Source organism: Argentina anserina, chromosome 6, assembly GCF_933775445.1.
Source record: "Argentina anserina chromosome 6, drPotAnse1.1, whole genome shotgun sequence".
Classification (NCBI taxonomy): domain Eukaryota; kingdom Viridiplantae; phylum Streptophyta; class Magnoliopsida; order Rosales; family Rosaceae; genus Argentina; species Argentina anserina.
In genome coordinates, this window is record NC_065877.1 from 30828504 (window position 1) to 30844309 (window position 15806).

Consider the following 15806-nt stretch of genomic DNA (forward strand, 5'->3'; position numbering starts at 1 on the left):
TATGAAATATATAAGGCGATGAAAAATAAAATTTGCAATTGTCGTTATGCCTAAGCGCCGACCTGAGTGTACACTACGGATTGCAACCGAATAGTGAAAGGAGTAGTTGGTGGTATGACTACCCATATGGATCCTACACAGGAACAGACACATGTCAGTCCAGTGTAAAATTGAGAGTAATCTTACATCTAAAGGATCGAAGCCGACCAAGGGTGATGTCAAACATGACCATATAGACAAACAATCATTAACGAACATGTACCAAAGTTCTGGTTCCGTCAACCAGCAATAGAACCAAAATAGTTGCCAAAACCAACTAAAATGGTATGAAATGAAAAATTGAACTGAGGCCGGGACCCAAGCCCAATGTCCACCCGGGTCCTAAACTTAGATCTGGCTCCAGATTTGACCCAGAAAGGGAGCCAACCTCCACCTATGCCAAATTGATGCCATCGTCGACGGAGGCCAGAGACCGGTCAATCCGGATTGGATAACACCACCAACAAATTTTGGAAAGGAAAACAACCACGATCCAACACCATAGAAGCAATCCCGATCCACAAATTCAACCTATTCGGCCTTAAATCGAGCCCGCTATGGTCTTGTCAAAGAAATGCGCATCTCGGATCCGAACTCATTGACTATGACGATCAAAGAACCAAAACAAGATCCTCCAATCGAACCAAGATCCAAGAAAAACGAAGGCAACTAGCCATTCCGACGCCACACACCGTTGTCCTTCGAGTACATTTGCCAAAGAAGATGGAGGCATGGCTGCACATCCAAAAGGTTGATCCCCACGCACAACAACGTAGGGTGTTGTCTGAGCTAATGGCCAAATAAGTTGTAGACCTCCCATCGCTGCCATGGGATGGGGGGAGTAGGTTTAGGTTTTTTATGAATGTTTTTCTCCTTTGCATTTATGGTTGGAAAATGTCTTTTTCTCTGTGTTCTTAGACCATCTCTCACCATAAGTTAAAACCATCAATATACCTTAATACCACCTCCCACCATAAGGTATCCCAATTTCCCCAAAAATATTTTTGCCTTATGTGAACAGTGGAATGCTATCTATGGCATTCCATTCCGTAAGGTAAATGAGTTATATTTTTTTTTCATTTTCTTCCTAATCTATCCTCATACTTTTTCTAATATTCCAATTATATTCATTTTAATTTTAGTTACATATTAATTTTCTTCATAAATACCATGCTTATTTTTATTTTTTACAAATAACTATTGTACCATCACGAACCTCGCAGTAAGCTCTTTCATATGAGCCCAATATTGAATATGATCGAGTTATATTATTTTAATGTATAATAATTACTTATGATTTATAAACGATAATTAACGGCCTCTTCAAAATCTTCTCGGGAATGACCTCCGAGCTCGGAGAAAGTACTATACACACTGATGCATAAAAGTAAAATAACTAAATAATACATAAATATTAAAAAAAGTCACTAATCACCGAATTTAGTACTCCTGAAGATTATCATCACCTCTTGATGTGGTGAATATGTGTTTATATAGAATTTTCAAAAATGTTCGTTAACTAGCCGTTATAAATGTTGACAAAAAAATAGTAGTCGTTTTTTCAATCAGGATTCAAATAATAGCCGTTGTCATCCAAAAACCCTATGTATACCTTAGCATTTATACCTTATAGTGAGAGTTTAAAAACAAAAGGCAAAAAAAATGCTAAGGAATATGCTAAAGTGGTAAGCCATATATCACTTATACCTTACCAATTTTACATTATGGTGGGAGATGCTCTTTGGGTTTGTATTACCATGTTAATTATAGAAGTCAATTATAATATGATCGTGATTTTTTCGCAGATGCATAACGCGTGTATAAACGCTAGTATATTACTAAGGATGCACTAGAAAATGATTTCAAATCCGATACTTACAATTCAACAAAATTCCCACTCCTCCTGTTTGCTTTCTGATCGACCCTGCACACCTAACCAAAATTTCCCAAACCAAAAACAATAATTATTGCCCATCTGTCTATAAATTCCAAAATATGATGGTATTTACTCCCACTTTCATTTTGGATTCAACTGCGCAGGCCTATTTTCTTGATAATCATCTGCAACATCATCAGAAATACGTTTACACAGAGAAAGAGGGATAAAAAAGGGTATGAGACGTCCAAAAGGACCAAAGAGAGCTTTGTCCTAAAAAACCCCTGAAAAATCCACTGTGTTTTCTTAAGTCCTGCGGTCCCAATTTCACTTCCTCCCCCATCTCTCCTCCTCCGCCGTCTTTGCAGGGCGGGAATTCAAACCCCCTGCTCCCTCCTCATAAACCCTACAGTTCTGAATAACCTATTTCCCCATAGTAGAGCAAAAAACTAAAAGGAAGAAAATGATAACAATGGAAGAGGTCGAGTGAGAGAGTGTCGAAGTTTATATATTAACTTGGGTCCCTCTCTCTCTGTGTGTCTTTCTCTAAACCTTTTTGTCCTTGTTCCTTTTCCTCAAGTTTCTCTCGTCTCCCTCTCTTTTTTCTTCCCTTCCTTCTCCCTTTATAGTCCACTCCATCACTTTCTTTCCGTTGATGTCTTCTTCTTCTTCGACATCATCATCATCATCATCGCCGTCTACATCTCAGAATGATAGTCGCAATGCGGCTGGTACCAGCACCGCACGACAAAGAAGGGAGTTTGAAGGGCCATCATCTTCGAGACGACGTGCCGTCAGTGAGGTCTGGCCGGAGCCTTTCCTTGAAGCCCTCGCGGCCCAAGTAGCCATTGCCGCTTCTCGCAACATTGGCCGCCTCGCCGCCGCCGCCGCACTCGCCAATCTCTTCCAGGTATGCAATCCAATCACAATTCAATACATTCTTCAAACCAGCCAGTAGTCTTCATGAAATGCGTTGGTTGATTGCCTATGATGATGTGAAAGTTAGTGATTAGTCTCTCCCACGTTTAGTCTGTGAGAGAGGTTTGTATACAACGGTTATATCCCAGAATTGGTGGTGTCTCTTTGCGTGCTTAGATGATGATAGAGAGCAATCAAACTGAAGCTTCATTTTTTAAGCCATAAATGGACAAAATATTAGTCTAGTCGTTAAGAATATATGAAATTGCTGATACTGCCAGAGAGAAATTATAATTTCAATGGAATCTGCCAAAGTTAAGAACTTTATATTTTTCTGGGTTCTTCATTGGTTAAATTTCAAGTTTGATGAGGGGAGCTAAATGCAGATAGACATTGTAGTAGTTAACATTGAGAATTGCTTCCAAGGAAATGTGTGTGTATTTCTGAAAGCAACTGGGTTTTGATGGGTCAATTTTAACTTCTCATTAATGTCCCTTTCACATTTTGCTTTCTATCTAGTTTCTTGGGGCTACTTGACCCTTACAAAACAAAACTTGTCTGTTATTGCACTGTTTTTCCAGATCTATTGAAAAGGCTTCTTTTGGCTTTGAATTGAAATTTCCTTTCCTTCATTCCCTTTATTGGCATGAAGCCCTTCAGCTCTAGCAAAGTAGTAATCTTTCCCTACTTTTGACTCAACTTTCTTAGCTTTGTAAACTATTTCTTTATATTTTTTTTTGGCTTAATGGGGATGCTTGTTTTTCATTGAGAGCTATATATGAATTTGCAGTGTGATATGTGTCTCTGATCCTGTTTGTATTGTCTTTACATTTTCCTATATTTAGCTAAGTTTTCCTTTCAGTTATGTGTTGGCAAGATTGCTGTCATATAGCTATTATTGTGCCCTTTTTCATGTTTAATTTTAGGTATGTTTATAGTACACTGGCTACATCTGTAGGCTATATGTATAAACATTTTCATGTCTCTTTTATGGAACATTGCCAATTGGTCATCAATCGTTTCTTTGATAATTGAAATAATGTTTTTGATACTTTTAAACTACTGTCTTGGAAGTTGATTCTGTTCTGGTTAGAAACGAGTTATGAGTTTGGACATAAATTGTCAGTGGGTTTGGTTAGCACTATTTTTTGGGAACATAATGCGGTTAATACGTAAATATTTGAAATTGATAGAGGCTATACTCGATTCTTGTTAATATGATCTTATTTGTTAATAACTGGAGTAGCTTAGATCATCTGGTCATTTAGTTTTACCTAAACCGTGAGAGACAGATTTAACAATTCTTGAAAGTAGGGTTTAGAGAACATATGTACGAAGATTAGCAGATAGAGCCTCTAGTACATTCCATACATTATTCAAAACATCCGGATGAACATATTTAGGTGCTTGTACTGAAAATTTCGGAGAATTCGACGATCAATTGCCCAGTATGATTAGATTGGACAAAAACCTGCGATTGGATTAAGTTTATAATGAATTGGTTGAATAATTAGTGGGATTAGTTTGAAAAGAATAGAAATTCTAATTAACTTGAGCGTGATTTGAATTGAATTGACCAAAGGATAGAGTTAGGGTGAAGGTCACTGAGAGTGATCTCTGACTGAAGAAGCAGTATGCATGTGCCCCCATGCTAAAAATCACATGGAACCCAATCCTAGATTGATTTACAAAGTGATACATGCAGAAACATATGTCCAACTAGCTGTGGTTTCAAGAGGGCAAAGAGTCGAGAGGTGATCTGCTCTCATTATACATAGACGCAGACGAAGAATTGTTCATGACTTCTAAATAGTCTGTTTCTTCTTTGTCTTACTGGCATTGTCTTTTTGACACTCTTCGTTGGCCTTTTCTTACTTTTTATTGAATTGTTTGAATTGAACGCTTTTGATTGGGGGCCTAGCTAATCCTTGTAATCTTGGACATAGTAAGTTATAATTTATATAGATTACAAGTCTTTAGATTACATTATCCATAGTTTTTCAATGAAATTACAATATCATATAGGTTGTTTGATGAAATAATATGATATTCGTAGTTCATACTTCATACAGACCCCAAAAGATATAAACTTAATAATATAAATGCTATTGTGATTACTTTATACTATGTATCGAGGCACCAAAGTATGCGACATTGCAACTAGCTTGTTCGGTAATTGTACTTCCAGCCGTGTATAGCACTCTATCTGTAGCTTCAATTCTTGTCAAATTATTTAATTTTCTGAAGTTCAACCCTGGATTGTCATAAAACGTCTAGTTTCCTCCCAATGCAGTTTGTGTATTAGTCAGGTGCAGAAGATGAAAAATTAGAAGCTTTAGGTGCTGCATGGAAATAAACCTGAAAAGACCTTATGCCATACTCTTTGTATCTAAAAACTAACTTTTTTTTTTTTGGTCTGATCCAAAAACTAACCTTATATACCCTATATCAGATAAACCTTAAGTGAAACACACCCTATATCAGATAAACCCTAAGTCGAAGATAGAGAAACGAGGGAAGTAGAGCAAGAGTAGGAAAAAGGTGGACAAGAATCATAGGAGAAACTCTAGCTAAGCTAACTAAGTTAGGGTTGGAAGAGCAAGAGAGGAAAAAAAGATTCGCTGCTTTAAAAGAGACAGGCTTTGGCTCTGGGCTACACCCGCCCTTTCTTGGAAATGAAAGAAGAAAAAGAAATAATGTTGTGGGGGAAGCTCGCATTGAATCGAGTAAGTTTGAATATAAATCCAAATTCTATGTTTATATTTTTTTTTGAAATGGTTAAATTCTATGTTTATATATGTGCATGTCAAATAACATTTTGGACCACAAGAACATAGCTACAATGGGTTACCTTTGTCCTAAGCTTCCCCTGTATATATTCCAGAAACCCTTTCATCATTTATATGCTACATTACATGCCTCCGGTTTATGCTCAGCTCGGCTTTAACGTCGATCGATCTCTGATGTGTATGTGGTAGTGTACGTATTAAATACAGGAGCAAGAAGAAGGAGAAGGAGGAGACATTTCAGAATATGAAATGTTGAAGATGACGACCAACAAATACATTAGCAGAGTGCAGTAGTATCCACGCTGCTTTTATTTATACACACTTATGCTGACTACTCTGACTGACTTACTGTGATGTCTTTCTTTCTTATACGTACTGAAAACCCTAACCCCTATCGGCTTCAGCTATCCCTTATAGGCTACTATTGCTACTGTACTCTCTCTCTCTCTCTCTCTCTGCAGGCTCCATCTTCAAGGTCTCCTTCTTCGATCCCCTCTCACAAATTACATGGACATGACTGTGTCTAGGGTTCTGCAATTTGGCTTCATCGTGTCACTCCCTTCTCCTAATATTTAAATTCGTCATTGCTATCTTTGTTTTTTTCTGTTTGTCTCTTCTTGTATGGAATGTTGGGTCATTTTATGTTTAGAGTCAAACCCCCACCCTCTCTCGCCCACGCTTTTAACTACTGGGTTTCACTAACCTGCATATGAATACCACTTATAACTTTCTGGTTAATATTCTTGTTTAATGGTTGATGTTTTTATTTAAATTGCGCTACATTGCTACAGTGACCACTGCCCACATGAATGCGTGGTGTAATTTTCAGGCTCATTCTTCATGTGCCCTAGCATGGAGCCCTAGATTGTAAAACACCCAGAAATCACAAAACCAGCGTGCATGGTTTCCTGGTTTTGTACTTGTATGTTGTTACACAAACGTGTGCTTTGCATGAGTTTATGACGCGTGTCTTTTTGTGACTGGCAGGTGTGTTCAACATGGCGCGCGGTTTCCCACTCGGATCCGCTCTGGCACCGGCTCACTCGCCGGATTTGGGGCCGGACCCAACTTCTGCAGGACACGTGGCATGACGAGTACGTATACCGGCATCGGACGGCTAGAAACTTCCGGACAGGGAGGTACTCGCACACAAGGCTGTACTTTGATCCTTCTGACGTGGACGACCCCGACGGGCTGACCTGCCGGTGCCTCACCCTCTCCGACACCCACCTTGCGTGCGGCTTTGCCGACGGCGTCGTCCGCCTCTTCGAACTGGCCACGCGCCTCCACGTCAGCACGTACAGGCCCCACCACGGCGACCGGCTGGGGCAGTTTTCACGGGCGGTTACGGGGATCGTCATCAGCGATTCCCGGCTCGTTTTCGCCACTCTTCGCGGGGACATACACGTGGCGGTGGTGCCGGGTCCGGAAATCACGCGGAGGGCCCACCTGGGGGAGGTGATGAACGACGGCGTTTTGGTGGACTTCACCGGCTGCGGGAGGTGGTGGGTGGGCCTCTATGCCGGGGTTCCGGGTCGGGCCATCCACATCTGGGACGGTAACACCGAGGAACTCGTGTTCGTGGGCGGGTCGTTGACCGACCCGGAATCCCTGGCGGGTTGGCACATGCTCACGGACCTGACCGGGTTCGTGGGCAGGGTCCGGGTCACGACGCAAGAGACCGCCGTGGCCTGCACGAGCGCGAGAGTCATCGTCTTCGATTTAAGGAACGAAGGAGTGGTCCTGACCGACGACGAGTACAGAAGAGGAGTTGTAGTGACGTCTGTGGACGTCAGCAGCGCGGCGTACGTGGCGGTCGGGTACAGAGGGATGGCGAGGGTGCGGGCGGCGGACACGTCGCAGGAGCTGTGCAGGTTCATGGTGAGCGGCGCCGGGCAGATGGGGGTGATGGGGTGCATGAACGGTGGGTACGCGCTGATGTGCGGCGGCGGGGTGGTGAGGGTTTGGGAGGTGGAGAGGGGCGAGTACCTGTACAGTTTCAGGGAGCGCGTGGGTGCCGTGAGCGCTTTCGTCTGCGATGAACGACATGTCGTAGCGTGGGGGAGTTATACGACACTGCACTTGTGGGACTTTGGTGATGCGGGGGAGGAGTAGATACTAGGAGTTGAGGGATGTGATGGGGTTGGGTTTAATGTGACACTGACAAATCAATAGAGCAAAATTGGAGATTGGATTTTATGGAGGGAACTGACATAACCAAGTGTACTTGTGAACAAAAACAAAATAGAAAAAAAATATGAGGGAAGGGGCTAAAGGCCTTCTGCTATGAAATCTCTAGGCCTCTCTTCCCCTTTGCTTGTCTCATTATGTGTTAATGTAATTCATTCTTTCAGTATTGTCTTTGGTTCATCAATTCTATCTCATTCTGTCGTCAGCAAGACTGGTCTAGTCATATTAGTTGCAAGGATGGTGACATGTTAACCGTGACCTTGTGGTGCTTCATTGTTCTGCAGAACTTTGACTTGTTTATCCAAATGTAGTTGCATGATTCATTTCAGAAAAAAAAAATGTAGTTGCAAGTTTAACGGACAAAAATGAGACTTCTCTTCAATTAAGATATAGTTCTGTACAGAGATGTTGTACATGGTGGAAATATAACTATGCCAGTGTTAGTCCCTTTCGTATTACCATATCATAAACTCTATCGACTTTGTTTGGATCAACCTTGAAAAGGCTGTGGGCGTCGGATTTCTTCTTCACATTTCCGCTCAAAATCTCTGTGGAGATGGTCTGCAGCATGCGCAGATAATGGGATGGTAGGATTCTGAGCTCACAGCAAAGCCTTTTCTCCTGCACGTACAGTACTCGTGACATTGTTAATGGCATCAAAAACAAACGTTTAATCAACGGAAAAAATCTACCAAACACAAAATGATGCTTCCGTGCTAAAGGAATACTTTCTTACAGTTTCAGAGAGTAAATCAGCTCCCATTAGGCCACTGATATCCCAATCATCAATGTAGCTGGTAGGAGCTTGCGTAGATAACGACAAGTCCTTAGAGGGACCAGGATGAAGAATTGCTGATCCCCTACCGACTCCCCGGGGACTGATCTGCTGCAAGACTTTACCGCTAGTGCCGGCCTGAGCGTTTTCCTTAATCTTAAGCAAAGTTTCTTCACTTTCATTCCTTCTTTTTTGCTCAAGATATTTACTTGCCTCGGCAGCTGTTTTACAACCCGCAGCTCGAGCCTCCTGCAGAACCATTGCTAACGTTAGGCAAACAATTTAGCCAAGACTTACTTCACATGATTGCTTATTATTTGAAGGATATGGGCCTTAAACACTGCCGAAACTGAGCATTATCTCTAAATATAGCAGTGATTTTTTTTTCGGTGACCAGGAAGTGAAGATCATTACTATAGCTCAAGAAGTCCATGACAGTATGCATCTTGTTGTGCAAGCCACGGCATTTTTATTTATTTCATCAGTCTAAATAACACTTGACAAGCATACTGTCATTTCAGTGAAAAAGTTATATCTAGTCTTAATTTTGGTGTTACCGAAATAGAGTAATTGCACGCAGATAAAGTAAGGCATCAGACCTGAAGATCAAGTATTCTTTTGACAATTTGTTGTTCCTCAATGATACTCTTGATAAACTCCTTGTGGTCATCATTTGAGTGGAACCGCATGAAGACCTTGAAGCGCTGATATATTTCTCTTACTTCTGGCGAGAGAGTCTTCTCCAATGGATCGGGACGAATCAGATTTCTTTCTAGTACAAAATCCTTCCTGCGTTTCCTCTCGTCAAGCCTGTCCAAATTTGCACACACTGTTTGAGAACATGAAGAGGAAAACGGGAAAAGTGAACAGTAAGTAATAGGAGACCACTTATATGAAGGCATGCCTGAAATTTGCTAAATGATATCACTCACACACTGTTTGAGAACATGAAGAGGAAAACGGGAAAAGTGAACAGTAAGTAATAGGAGACCACTTATATGAAGGCATGCCTGAAATTTGCTAAATGATATCACTCACAAGTCGCAATAACTATATGAATAAACAAATAATCTGTTGGTGTAAGGTTGGGAGCATCCTGAACTTAGAGCAACTGTATAACCCCAAGTTAAAATATTTTACAACTTCAAATAAAGCAAAGTCTAAAAAGAAAACTAAGCAGAACCAGAATCATATGCAACAACGAGACAATGAGAAATCAATGGGCAGAACCTCTGGTCTCAAAGGAAAGCTTTATTGACGAGGTTAGAACTACTACAGTCTACCCTTCCCTTCCCCTTCTGAAACTTTATTGATATAGACAATCTGTCTATTAGCCCTGAATCTGTAAATGCATACATATAACTACCTTTTTCCGTAAACATGCAAAACTCGCAGTTTTAACTCACGGTCACCATCAGTGTCAGTATCATGAAATTCCATATCTGCCAGTATCTGCTCAGCGTCGTTATCATATTCAATTTCAAATTCTTGCCTCTTGTGATTGTAGCCACTCAATTCTGTCACAGAAGGTCCCTCCTCCACTAAACTCCTTAGATTTTTCACTCCAATGGTCCGCTGAGATTCTGGTGACAATAGACCAAGCGTGTCCAGTTTAGTGACTTTATTCTGTGTTTTCTACATTAAAATGTTCGATGTAAGCATATGTAAGATACAATTTAAAAGCATACCTTCCAATTTAGTGACTTTAGGTTCATCCTTAATGTGCAATTTGTGGGAGCCCTTTTTTCCAGCTCCAGACGCACCATCTGATGTAAAACAAAAAATTAGTCATTGACAGTCATGCACGAATACAAACAGATATACACGTGATGAAAATGACATTTTTGAAGCGAAAAAATGTTACCAATATTTGTTGCTTTACCAGCAGTTGAGTGGGATGAAGCTTTAGAAGCAGCTGGCTTCTTTGGTTCTTCGGATCTGATCATGCAAATTAAAAACAAGTCACGAAAAATGAAAACCTGAAGAAAACAACAACATAAGGAACCGGAGCACAAAGAAGATAGACACAATGATCAGAACAGCCATACTTGAATCCTGGAGAAAAAGGGGACTCTTCTTTTATCGTTATCTCCATAAACATGGGGAGTTCTGCAGACAAAAACAAGATAGAAATTTTGAACCCTTTAATATATAATGTCAGTAAATGTGTATTACATACATTATGGATATAAAACGGAAGTATAGGTTTAATATGAAATGAAACAAGTGATACTGAATAGAAAACTTCACCAAATTCGCTTCAAATAAGCAAAGAGCGCATTCTAAAAAAGTAAACTATACATCCAGGCAGATTATAGCTTGCAATGCAATTTTATCATAAACAGAGATGCTATGAAATCTTGTCTACTATCAAAGCACTGCAAACTAACCTTTCTTGATTTCACCAGACCCCTTAGACAACGCAAGAAGATCCTCTCTGCTCTTTCCCATAACACGAGACATGTCCTGAAAAGATAAAAGCATGAGAACTATGAGTCAATATTATTTTCATCATTTTTATTTAAATGATGAGATCAATGTATATGTATATGACTGCACAAATTTGTGCTCTAATAATTAAAATTGTGGTCTTACTGGGAGAGGGAAGCAAGGTGAGTTCATATATATAGCATTATAGTGGTCAATACACTGTTGCCTTCTTCTTGTTCCAACATGTTCAGAAACTTCAGTCCAATTACCAAAACCATACATTTCAATACCCTGCAGGAAAGGCAAAAGAACAAGTGATCTAAGATGCAAATTTATTAGAAGTTTTATAAACAAAAATCTCTAAATTACATACCTCAAGCAATAGCATCTCTTCATCAGCATTCCAGTCAGGACATATTAGTGGAAAGGACAAATTGTCCTGTTAAAAAAATAAAAACGTCCTCAATCATGACATGTAAATGTGATTATCCATGCAATATTGAAAAGCATCTTATCTCTAATAAAGCAGAACAATAATTTACTCTAATGCAAGTTTCATATAAGAGAACACTCGAGAAATCCAAACATATCGTCCAATCAAATAGAATCAATCACTAGTAGTTGTTTGAACAATTTAATCTCAGTCTGTTGATGAATTTTTAGGTCATCTTTCACCCCATTTCTGAATTCCACATTCTGCTTACTTCAAATTCGAAAGTCACATATCTTCCAAGCACTCATAATCATTTCTACTAGCTTAACATCACTACAAGTCTACAACACCCTAGTAAAAGCAATTTAACTTTCAACCACAATCGAAGGCATGTAACTTTGAACACGGTAAAACACTGTAAAAAAAACTAATTCACTCACCATAACTCTATATGGATGATTACATTTGTGAGGTGTAACCTCAGCTCCAACAGAGAAGCACTCAATGCAAAGATCAAAATCCGGACACACCCCACATTTTATCCGAACCTTGCCAGATATATCTTTCTGGCAATAATTACAGTGGTAAAAAGCTCCCTTGGGCTCACTAAGCTCCTGGGCTAAACCTTTCTGTGCTGCACTACTACTCTCAGCTGCTTCTGCACCTGAAGTTGTTCTCTTTCTTTTACCCCTACTGAAAAAATTTACCCATTAAACAATTACCAATCTTAACAATCAAAACCAAGCTCGTAACTTTACTGAGAAATCGCACCAACCTCTGATTTAAATCGGGGGGAGCGGATTGCGCGACAGCCCGGGACCGACCCATCGTCGGATTGGGTCGAGAAAGGAAGGAAATGTAAAATCCTGATTAATTATTTCCCTAATTTCAAAACCCTAATTTTCCAGATTCGGGATTTCTAAGGTTACAGGAAGAAGCGGTCTGACATCTGAGATTTCAATCGACGGTTCAAAATGGTTTGGGATTTTTGTTATAGGGCAGTGGAGTTTGGGTGTTAACGAAATTACGTGCTGCTCTCATCTAACTCCAATGAAATACGACCACGTAAGCAAGTAATACTCCATTAGAACAAAAATGCCACGTGTTATATTTTTACAACGAAGACCACGGTACGAATGTGCACAGAGGAACACGGCTTCTGGGGAATAAGCTGGCAGTGAAGTACGGCGTTCCCGCTAAAAGAGAATAAAGCTAAAGCCCTAATTTGGATATTGCAAAACCCTAATCGCCTTTTCTCAGGCTGAGCGGCGCAGCGGGAGCTTTCTTTTGAGTCGACGGAGTGTTGTCAGCGTCGTCTTGCTCGGTAATTGGTTTTAATTTTTTGGTTTAGGATGATTTGAAATTGTTTGTTGATTTTGGTTGAATCTGTTTAGAAATTGGGTTGGGCTAGAAAAATCTGAAGCTGACTAATTTGATGAAGCATAACTTGAATTTGAATGAAAGATTCGGAATTTGGGTAGAAAATTGGAACTTGGAACTGAATGGTGGTAGTGCAGATTGGTTGGTTGATATAGGATTGGGGATGTGACTAGCTGAATTGGTTTACTAAGGGAGTGTTATTCCTTTTAAGATTGGAGAACCGGATTTGGAGACCGGGTCTGCGAAAGGAGTGTATGAGATTTCTGGGTGTTAGAAAATGAATTGGGATTTTGGAGATAATGTAGAGCAGTGAGTGGTTTCAAAATTGCTGAATCTGTAGGTGGGGAAAGGCATTGTAGTATGTTTATAAATTTGAGCGTTGGGGATGTCTCTATTGTGTAGTCTTTATGTTATGCTTGTTCGTGTTGATTGAGCTACCCGTATTTCCAAAACTGATGTTTAATGATATTTTGTGTATTCAGAGATGGTGGGATTGTCTATAGGAGAGAAGTATTTTATACAGGGTGGCATTGCTCAGGACCTTCGCACTGATGGTCGTAAAAGATTGACACCGAGGCCCATGTTTGTTGAAACTGGAGTTATTTCCCAGGTTTAATACGGCTTAGTCTAAATTTTAATTTTTCTGGCATTATTTCAACTGTTGATAGTTATAATCTGCATTCCTTATGGCATTCTTGCAGTCAAATGGTTCCTCAAGGGTTAGGATTGGTGCTACAGAAGTTATTGCCAGTGTGAAGGTATCACATTGCCTTGATTGAAGCTCTTTAGTTTTGTTGGCTTGTAGAATTCCTTCGATAAAATTCCGTTCTAGTCTTTTATATTAGTCACTGATCCTCTCATTGCATCTGCTGTATAATTAAACAAGTGCAGGCTGAACTTGGAAGGCCAAGCGGATTGCATCCTGACAAAGGAAAAGTCTATATAAATGTTGATTGCAGTCCAACTGTGGCACCAATGTTTGAGGTTAGCAGTTTTAGTATCTGCCACCATCTCATAATAGAACTTGTAGATGTTGCTAAATAGAATATTTATGTTTGTTCACAGTACTTTTTGTGGAACTCTTGCCATGAAGAAACTAGTAACACACACACACACACCACAGTATTTAATTTGTATGGTAGTTGAAGCTTTCCCTGTGATGTATGACGTACAAAGAGCATAATGAATATAGTTTTCTTACAGAAAAGAAAAGAAAAAAGAAGGGGAAAAAACAAAATCCATAGGCTCACTAAAAGGGTTTATGTACATATAAATAATTTTGAAAATTAAATCTCAAATTTTGTGTACTTGTTGTCTTTCTGTAATCCTCTTATGCGAACTTTTGATTTTGATGTAACTACTAAACCATTGTAAAGTGCATTCTGCCTTGGTAGGACCTATATCTGTACTCTTGTAAAACTGTTAATTCATTCATTTTTACAGGGTAGAGGGGGTGAGGAGCTGTCCGCAGAACTCTCAGTTGCTCTTCATCGTTGTCTATTGGGTGGTAAAAGTGGATCAGGTTTGTACTCTCACTGAAATAACTGGAGCACAAATTAAACAGTAGTGGTCATTAACTATCTATTTAAGTCTGCACATTTTTGCTTCGGTCAGTAGTTATCTTTTAGTTGTCCAAGCAATTTAATCCGCCTAACTGCTGATTGGTTGTCTTTATTTGTCCCAGGTGCTGGAATTGATCTCTCTTCTCTGGCAATTGTCGAAGGCAAGATCTGTTGGGATCTATACATTGAAGGCCTTGTTATTAGTTCCGATGGAAATCTACTAGATGCCCTAGGTGCTGCTATTAAGGTACTTGGTGTTCTTAATTATGCAAAAAAAAAAAAAAAAGAGGATAAAATCTTTTCTCTTTGGGCATTTGCATATAAAGTTTGCGGATAAAATCTTATATTCCCAAAGGCTGCTTTGAGCAATACAGGCATCCCAAAAGTAAATGTTGCAGCTGGTGCGGAAGGAGATGTGCAACCAGAGGTTGACGTAAGTGATGAGGAATTTATGCAGTTCGACACATCCAAGGTCCCTGTTATTGTTACATTAACGAAGGTGATTATTTGACCAATCTCTTCTGTCTTTCACTAAACTTTAAGTATATTGCCTGTTATTGATCTCTACCTGTCTGCTTTCCAGGTAGGTAGGCACTATATTGTAGATGCCACATCAGAAGAGGAATCCCAAATGAGCTCGGCTGTCTCTATTTCAGTCAATAGCCAAGGGAACATTTGTGGGTTGACAAAAAGGGGTGGTGCAGGCCTAGATCCAAGCGTCATTCTTGACATGATATCTGTGGCGCAAAGCGTCAGTGAGAGGCTGATAAACACATTGGATTCACATATAGCTGCAGCTGAAGCTGGTGAAGATGAGTTGTGATGATAAGTAGAACCTCTGATACATTAAAGTAGGTGTAGGTGGATTCACACAGGTCCTATTTATATGAAAGATTGTAATTTTGATAGTTCAAAAAAGCTGTGCGAATAATTAAGATTTGTTGTATTGGTAATCTGAACCGTTGTCCAAAATCTAGAATACATGCTGTTAAAGACCAAGAGATATTGCTATGAAAGCTTTTATAATCAGATATCCATCAGGTTGAAATTGATTTCATTGGTTTTATGTGATATATGAATAGTTCCTCTACAACTCGCATTCATTACTGCACTCTTTGGTAGCATCAAGACATGATTCAGACTCGTGCAATTATTCTGAAGCAGAAACTCCGGCATAAATCCAGACGGAAACTCTAATCTCAACCTCTCTCGAGTCCCAAATGGGAGCAGCAATGAGTGACATAGTAAATAACAAATCTCGAGTTTGGGGCCAATGTCAATTATCATTATAATCCTACAATGTGTTTTGTCAACTCACTCAAGTGCGAAAATATAATTCTTTAAGTGAAATTATAACGATATTCAACCTATAAGAGGTGTTACGCCAAGCGTAAAAATACGGTTTTAGATTATA

General features: G+C 39.7%; 3 protein-coding genes across 5 annotated transcripts; 2 read left to right on the forward strand and 1 right to left on the reverse strand.

Annotated features, from left to right (window-relative positions):
- The first annotated feature begins 2570 nt into the window (after nucleotides 1-2570).
- Nucleotides 2571-7737, forward strand: LOC126800204 (transcriptional regulator STERILE APETALA). Its single transcript, XM_050527520.1, has 2 exons — nucleotides 2571-2825; nucleotides 6610-7737. The coding sequence occupies exons 1-2, from the start codon at nucleotides 2571-2573 to the stop codon at nucleotides 7735-7737; spliced, it is 1383 nt and encodes a 460-aa protein (XP_050383477.1).
- Nucleotides 7738-8170: 433 nt separating this feature from the next.
- LOC126798434 (transcriptional adapter ADA2-like) lies at nucleotides 8171-12389 on the reverse strand. 3 transcript variants are annotated; one of them, XM_050525398.1, is made up of 12 exons: nucleotides 12226-12389; nucleotides 11891-12140; nucleotides 11391-11456; nucleotides 11183-11308; nucleotides 10978-11053; nucleotides 10636-10696; nucleotides 10452-10525; nucleotides 10276-10353; nucleotides 9954-10170; nucleotides 9187-9397; nucleotides 8549-8836; nucleotides 8171-8433 (listed from the first exon to the last, which is right to left on the reverse strand). In XM_050525398.1, the coding sequence occupies exons 1-12, from the start codon at nucleotides 12276-12278 to the stop codon at nucleotides 8242-8244; spliced, it is 1692 nt and encodes a 563-aa protein (XP_050381355.1). In that variant the 5' UTR covers nucleotides 12279-12389; the 3' UTR covers nucleotides 8171-8241. The 3 variants fall into 3 exon arrangements, with proteins under 3 accessions (XP_050381355.1, XP_050381356.1, XP_050381354.1); XM_050525399.1 differs by having other exon boundaries at nucleotides 10470-10525; nucleotides 11891-12143; XM_050525397.1 differs by having other exon boundaries at nucleotides 11891-12143.
- Nucleotides 12390-12658: 269 nt separating this feature from the next.
- LOC126799396 (uncharacterized) lies at nucleotides 12659-15429 on the forward strand. The gene is made up of 8 exons (XM_050526595.1): nucleotides 12659-12774; nucleotides 13313-13440; nucleotides 13532-13588; nucleotides 13722-13814; nucleotides 14274-14352; nucleotides 14515-14639; nucleotides 14748-14891; nucleotides 14976-15429. The coding sequence occupies exons 2-8, from the start codon at nucleotides 13315-13317 to the stop codon at nucleotides 15213-15215; spliced, it is 864 nt and encodes a 287-aa protein (XP_050382552.1). The 5' UTR covers nucleotides 12659-12774; nucleotides 13313-13314; the 3' UTR covers nucleotides 15216-15429.
- The last annotated feature ends 377 nt before the right edge of the window (nucleotides 15430-15806 follow it).

What these genes read in the sequence shown, in the direction of transcription:
- LOC126800204 (XM_050527520.1), top strand. Translation starts at nt 2,571, where the DNA reads ATGTCTTCTTCTTCTTCGACATCATCATCATCATCATCGCCGTCTACA. An exon ending in CACTCGCCAATCTCTTCCAG is followed by an intron (nt 2,826 to 6,609) that starts GTATGCAATCCA and finishes TGTGACTGGCAG; the next exon opens with GTGTGTTCAACATGGCGCGC.
- LOC126798434 (XM_050525397.1), bottom strand. Translation starts at nt 12,278, where the DNA reads ATGGGTCGGTCCCGGGCTGTCGCGCAATCCGCTCCCCCCGATTTAAAT. An exon ending in AAGAGATGCTATTGCTTGAG is followed by an intron (nt 11,309 to 11,390) that starts GTATGTAATTTA and finishes CCTTTCCTGCAG; the next exon opens with GGTATTGAAATGTATGGTTT. An exon ending in TTGCATGTTTACGGAAAAAG is followed by an intron (nt 9,398 to 9,953) that starts GTAGTTATATGT and finishes AAATTTGGACAG; the next exon opens with GCTTGACGAGAGGAAACGCA.
- LOC126799396 (XM_050526595.1), top strand. Translation starts at nt 13,315, where the DNA reads ATGGTGGGATTGTCTATAGGAGAGAAGTATTTTATACAGGGTGGCATT. An exon ending in GGGTGGTAAAAGTGGATCAG is followed by an intron (nt 14,353 to 14,514) that starts GTTTGTACTCTC and finishes TATTTGTCCCAG; the next exon opens with GTGCTGGAATTGATCTCTCT. An exon ending in TTATTGTTACATTAACGAAG is followed by an intron (nt 14,892 to 14,975) that starts GTGATTATTTGA and finishes TCTGCTTTCCAG; the next exon opens with GTAGGTAGGCACTATATTGT.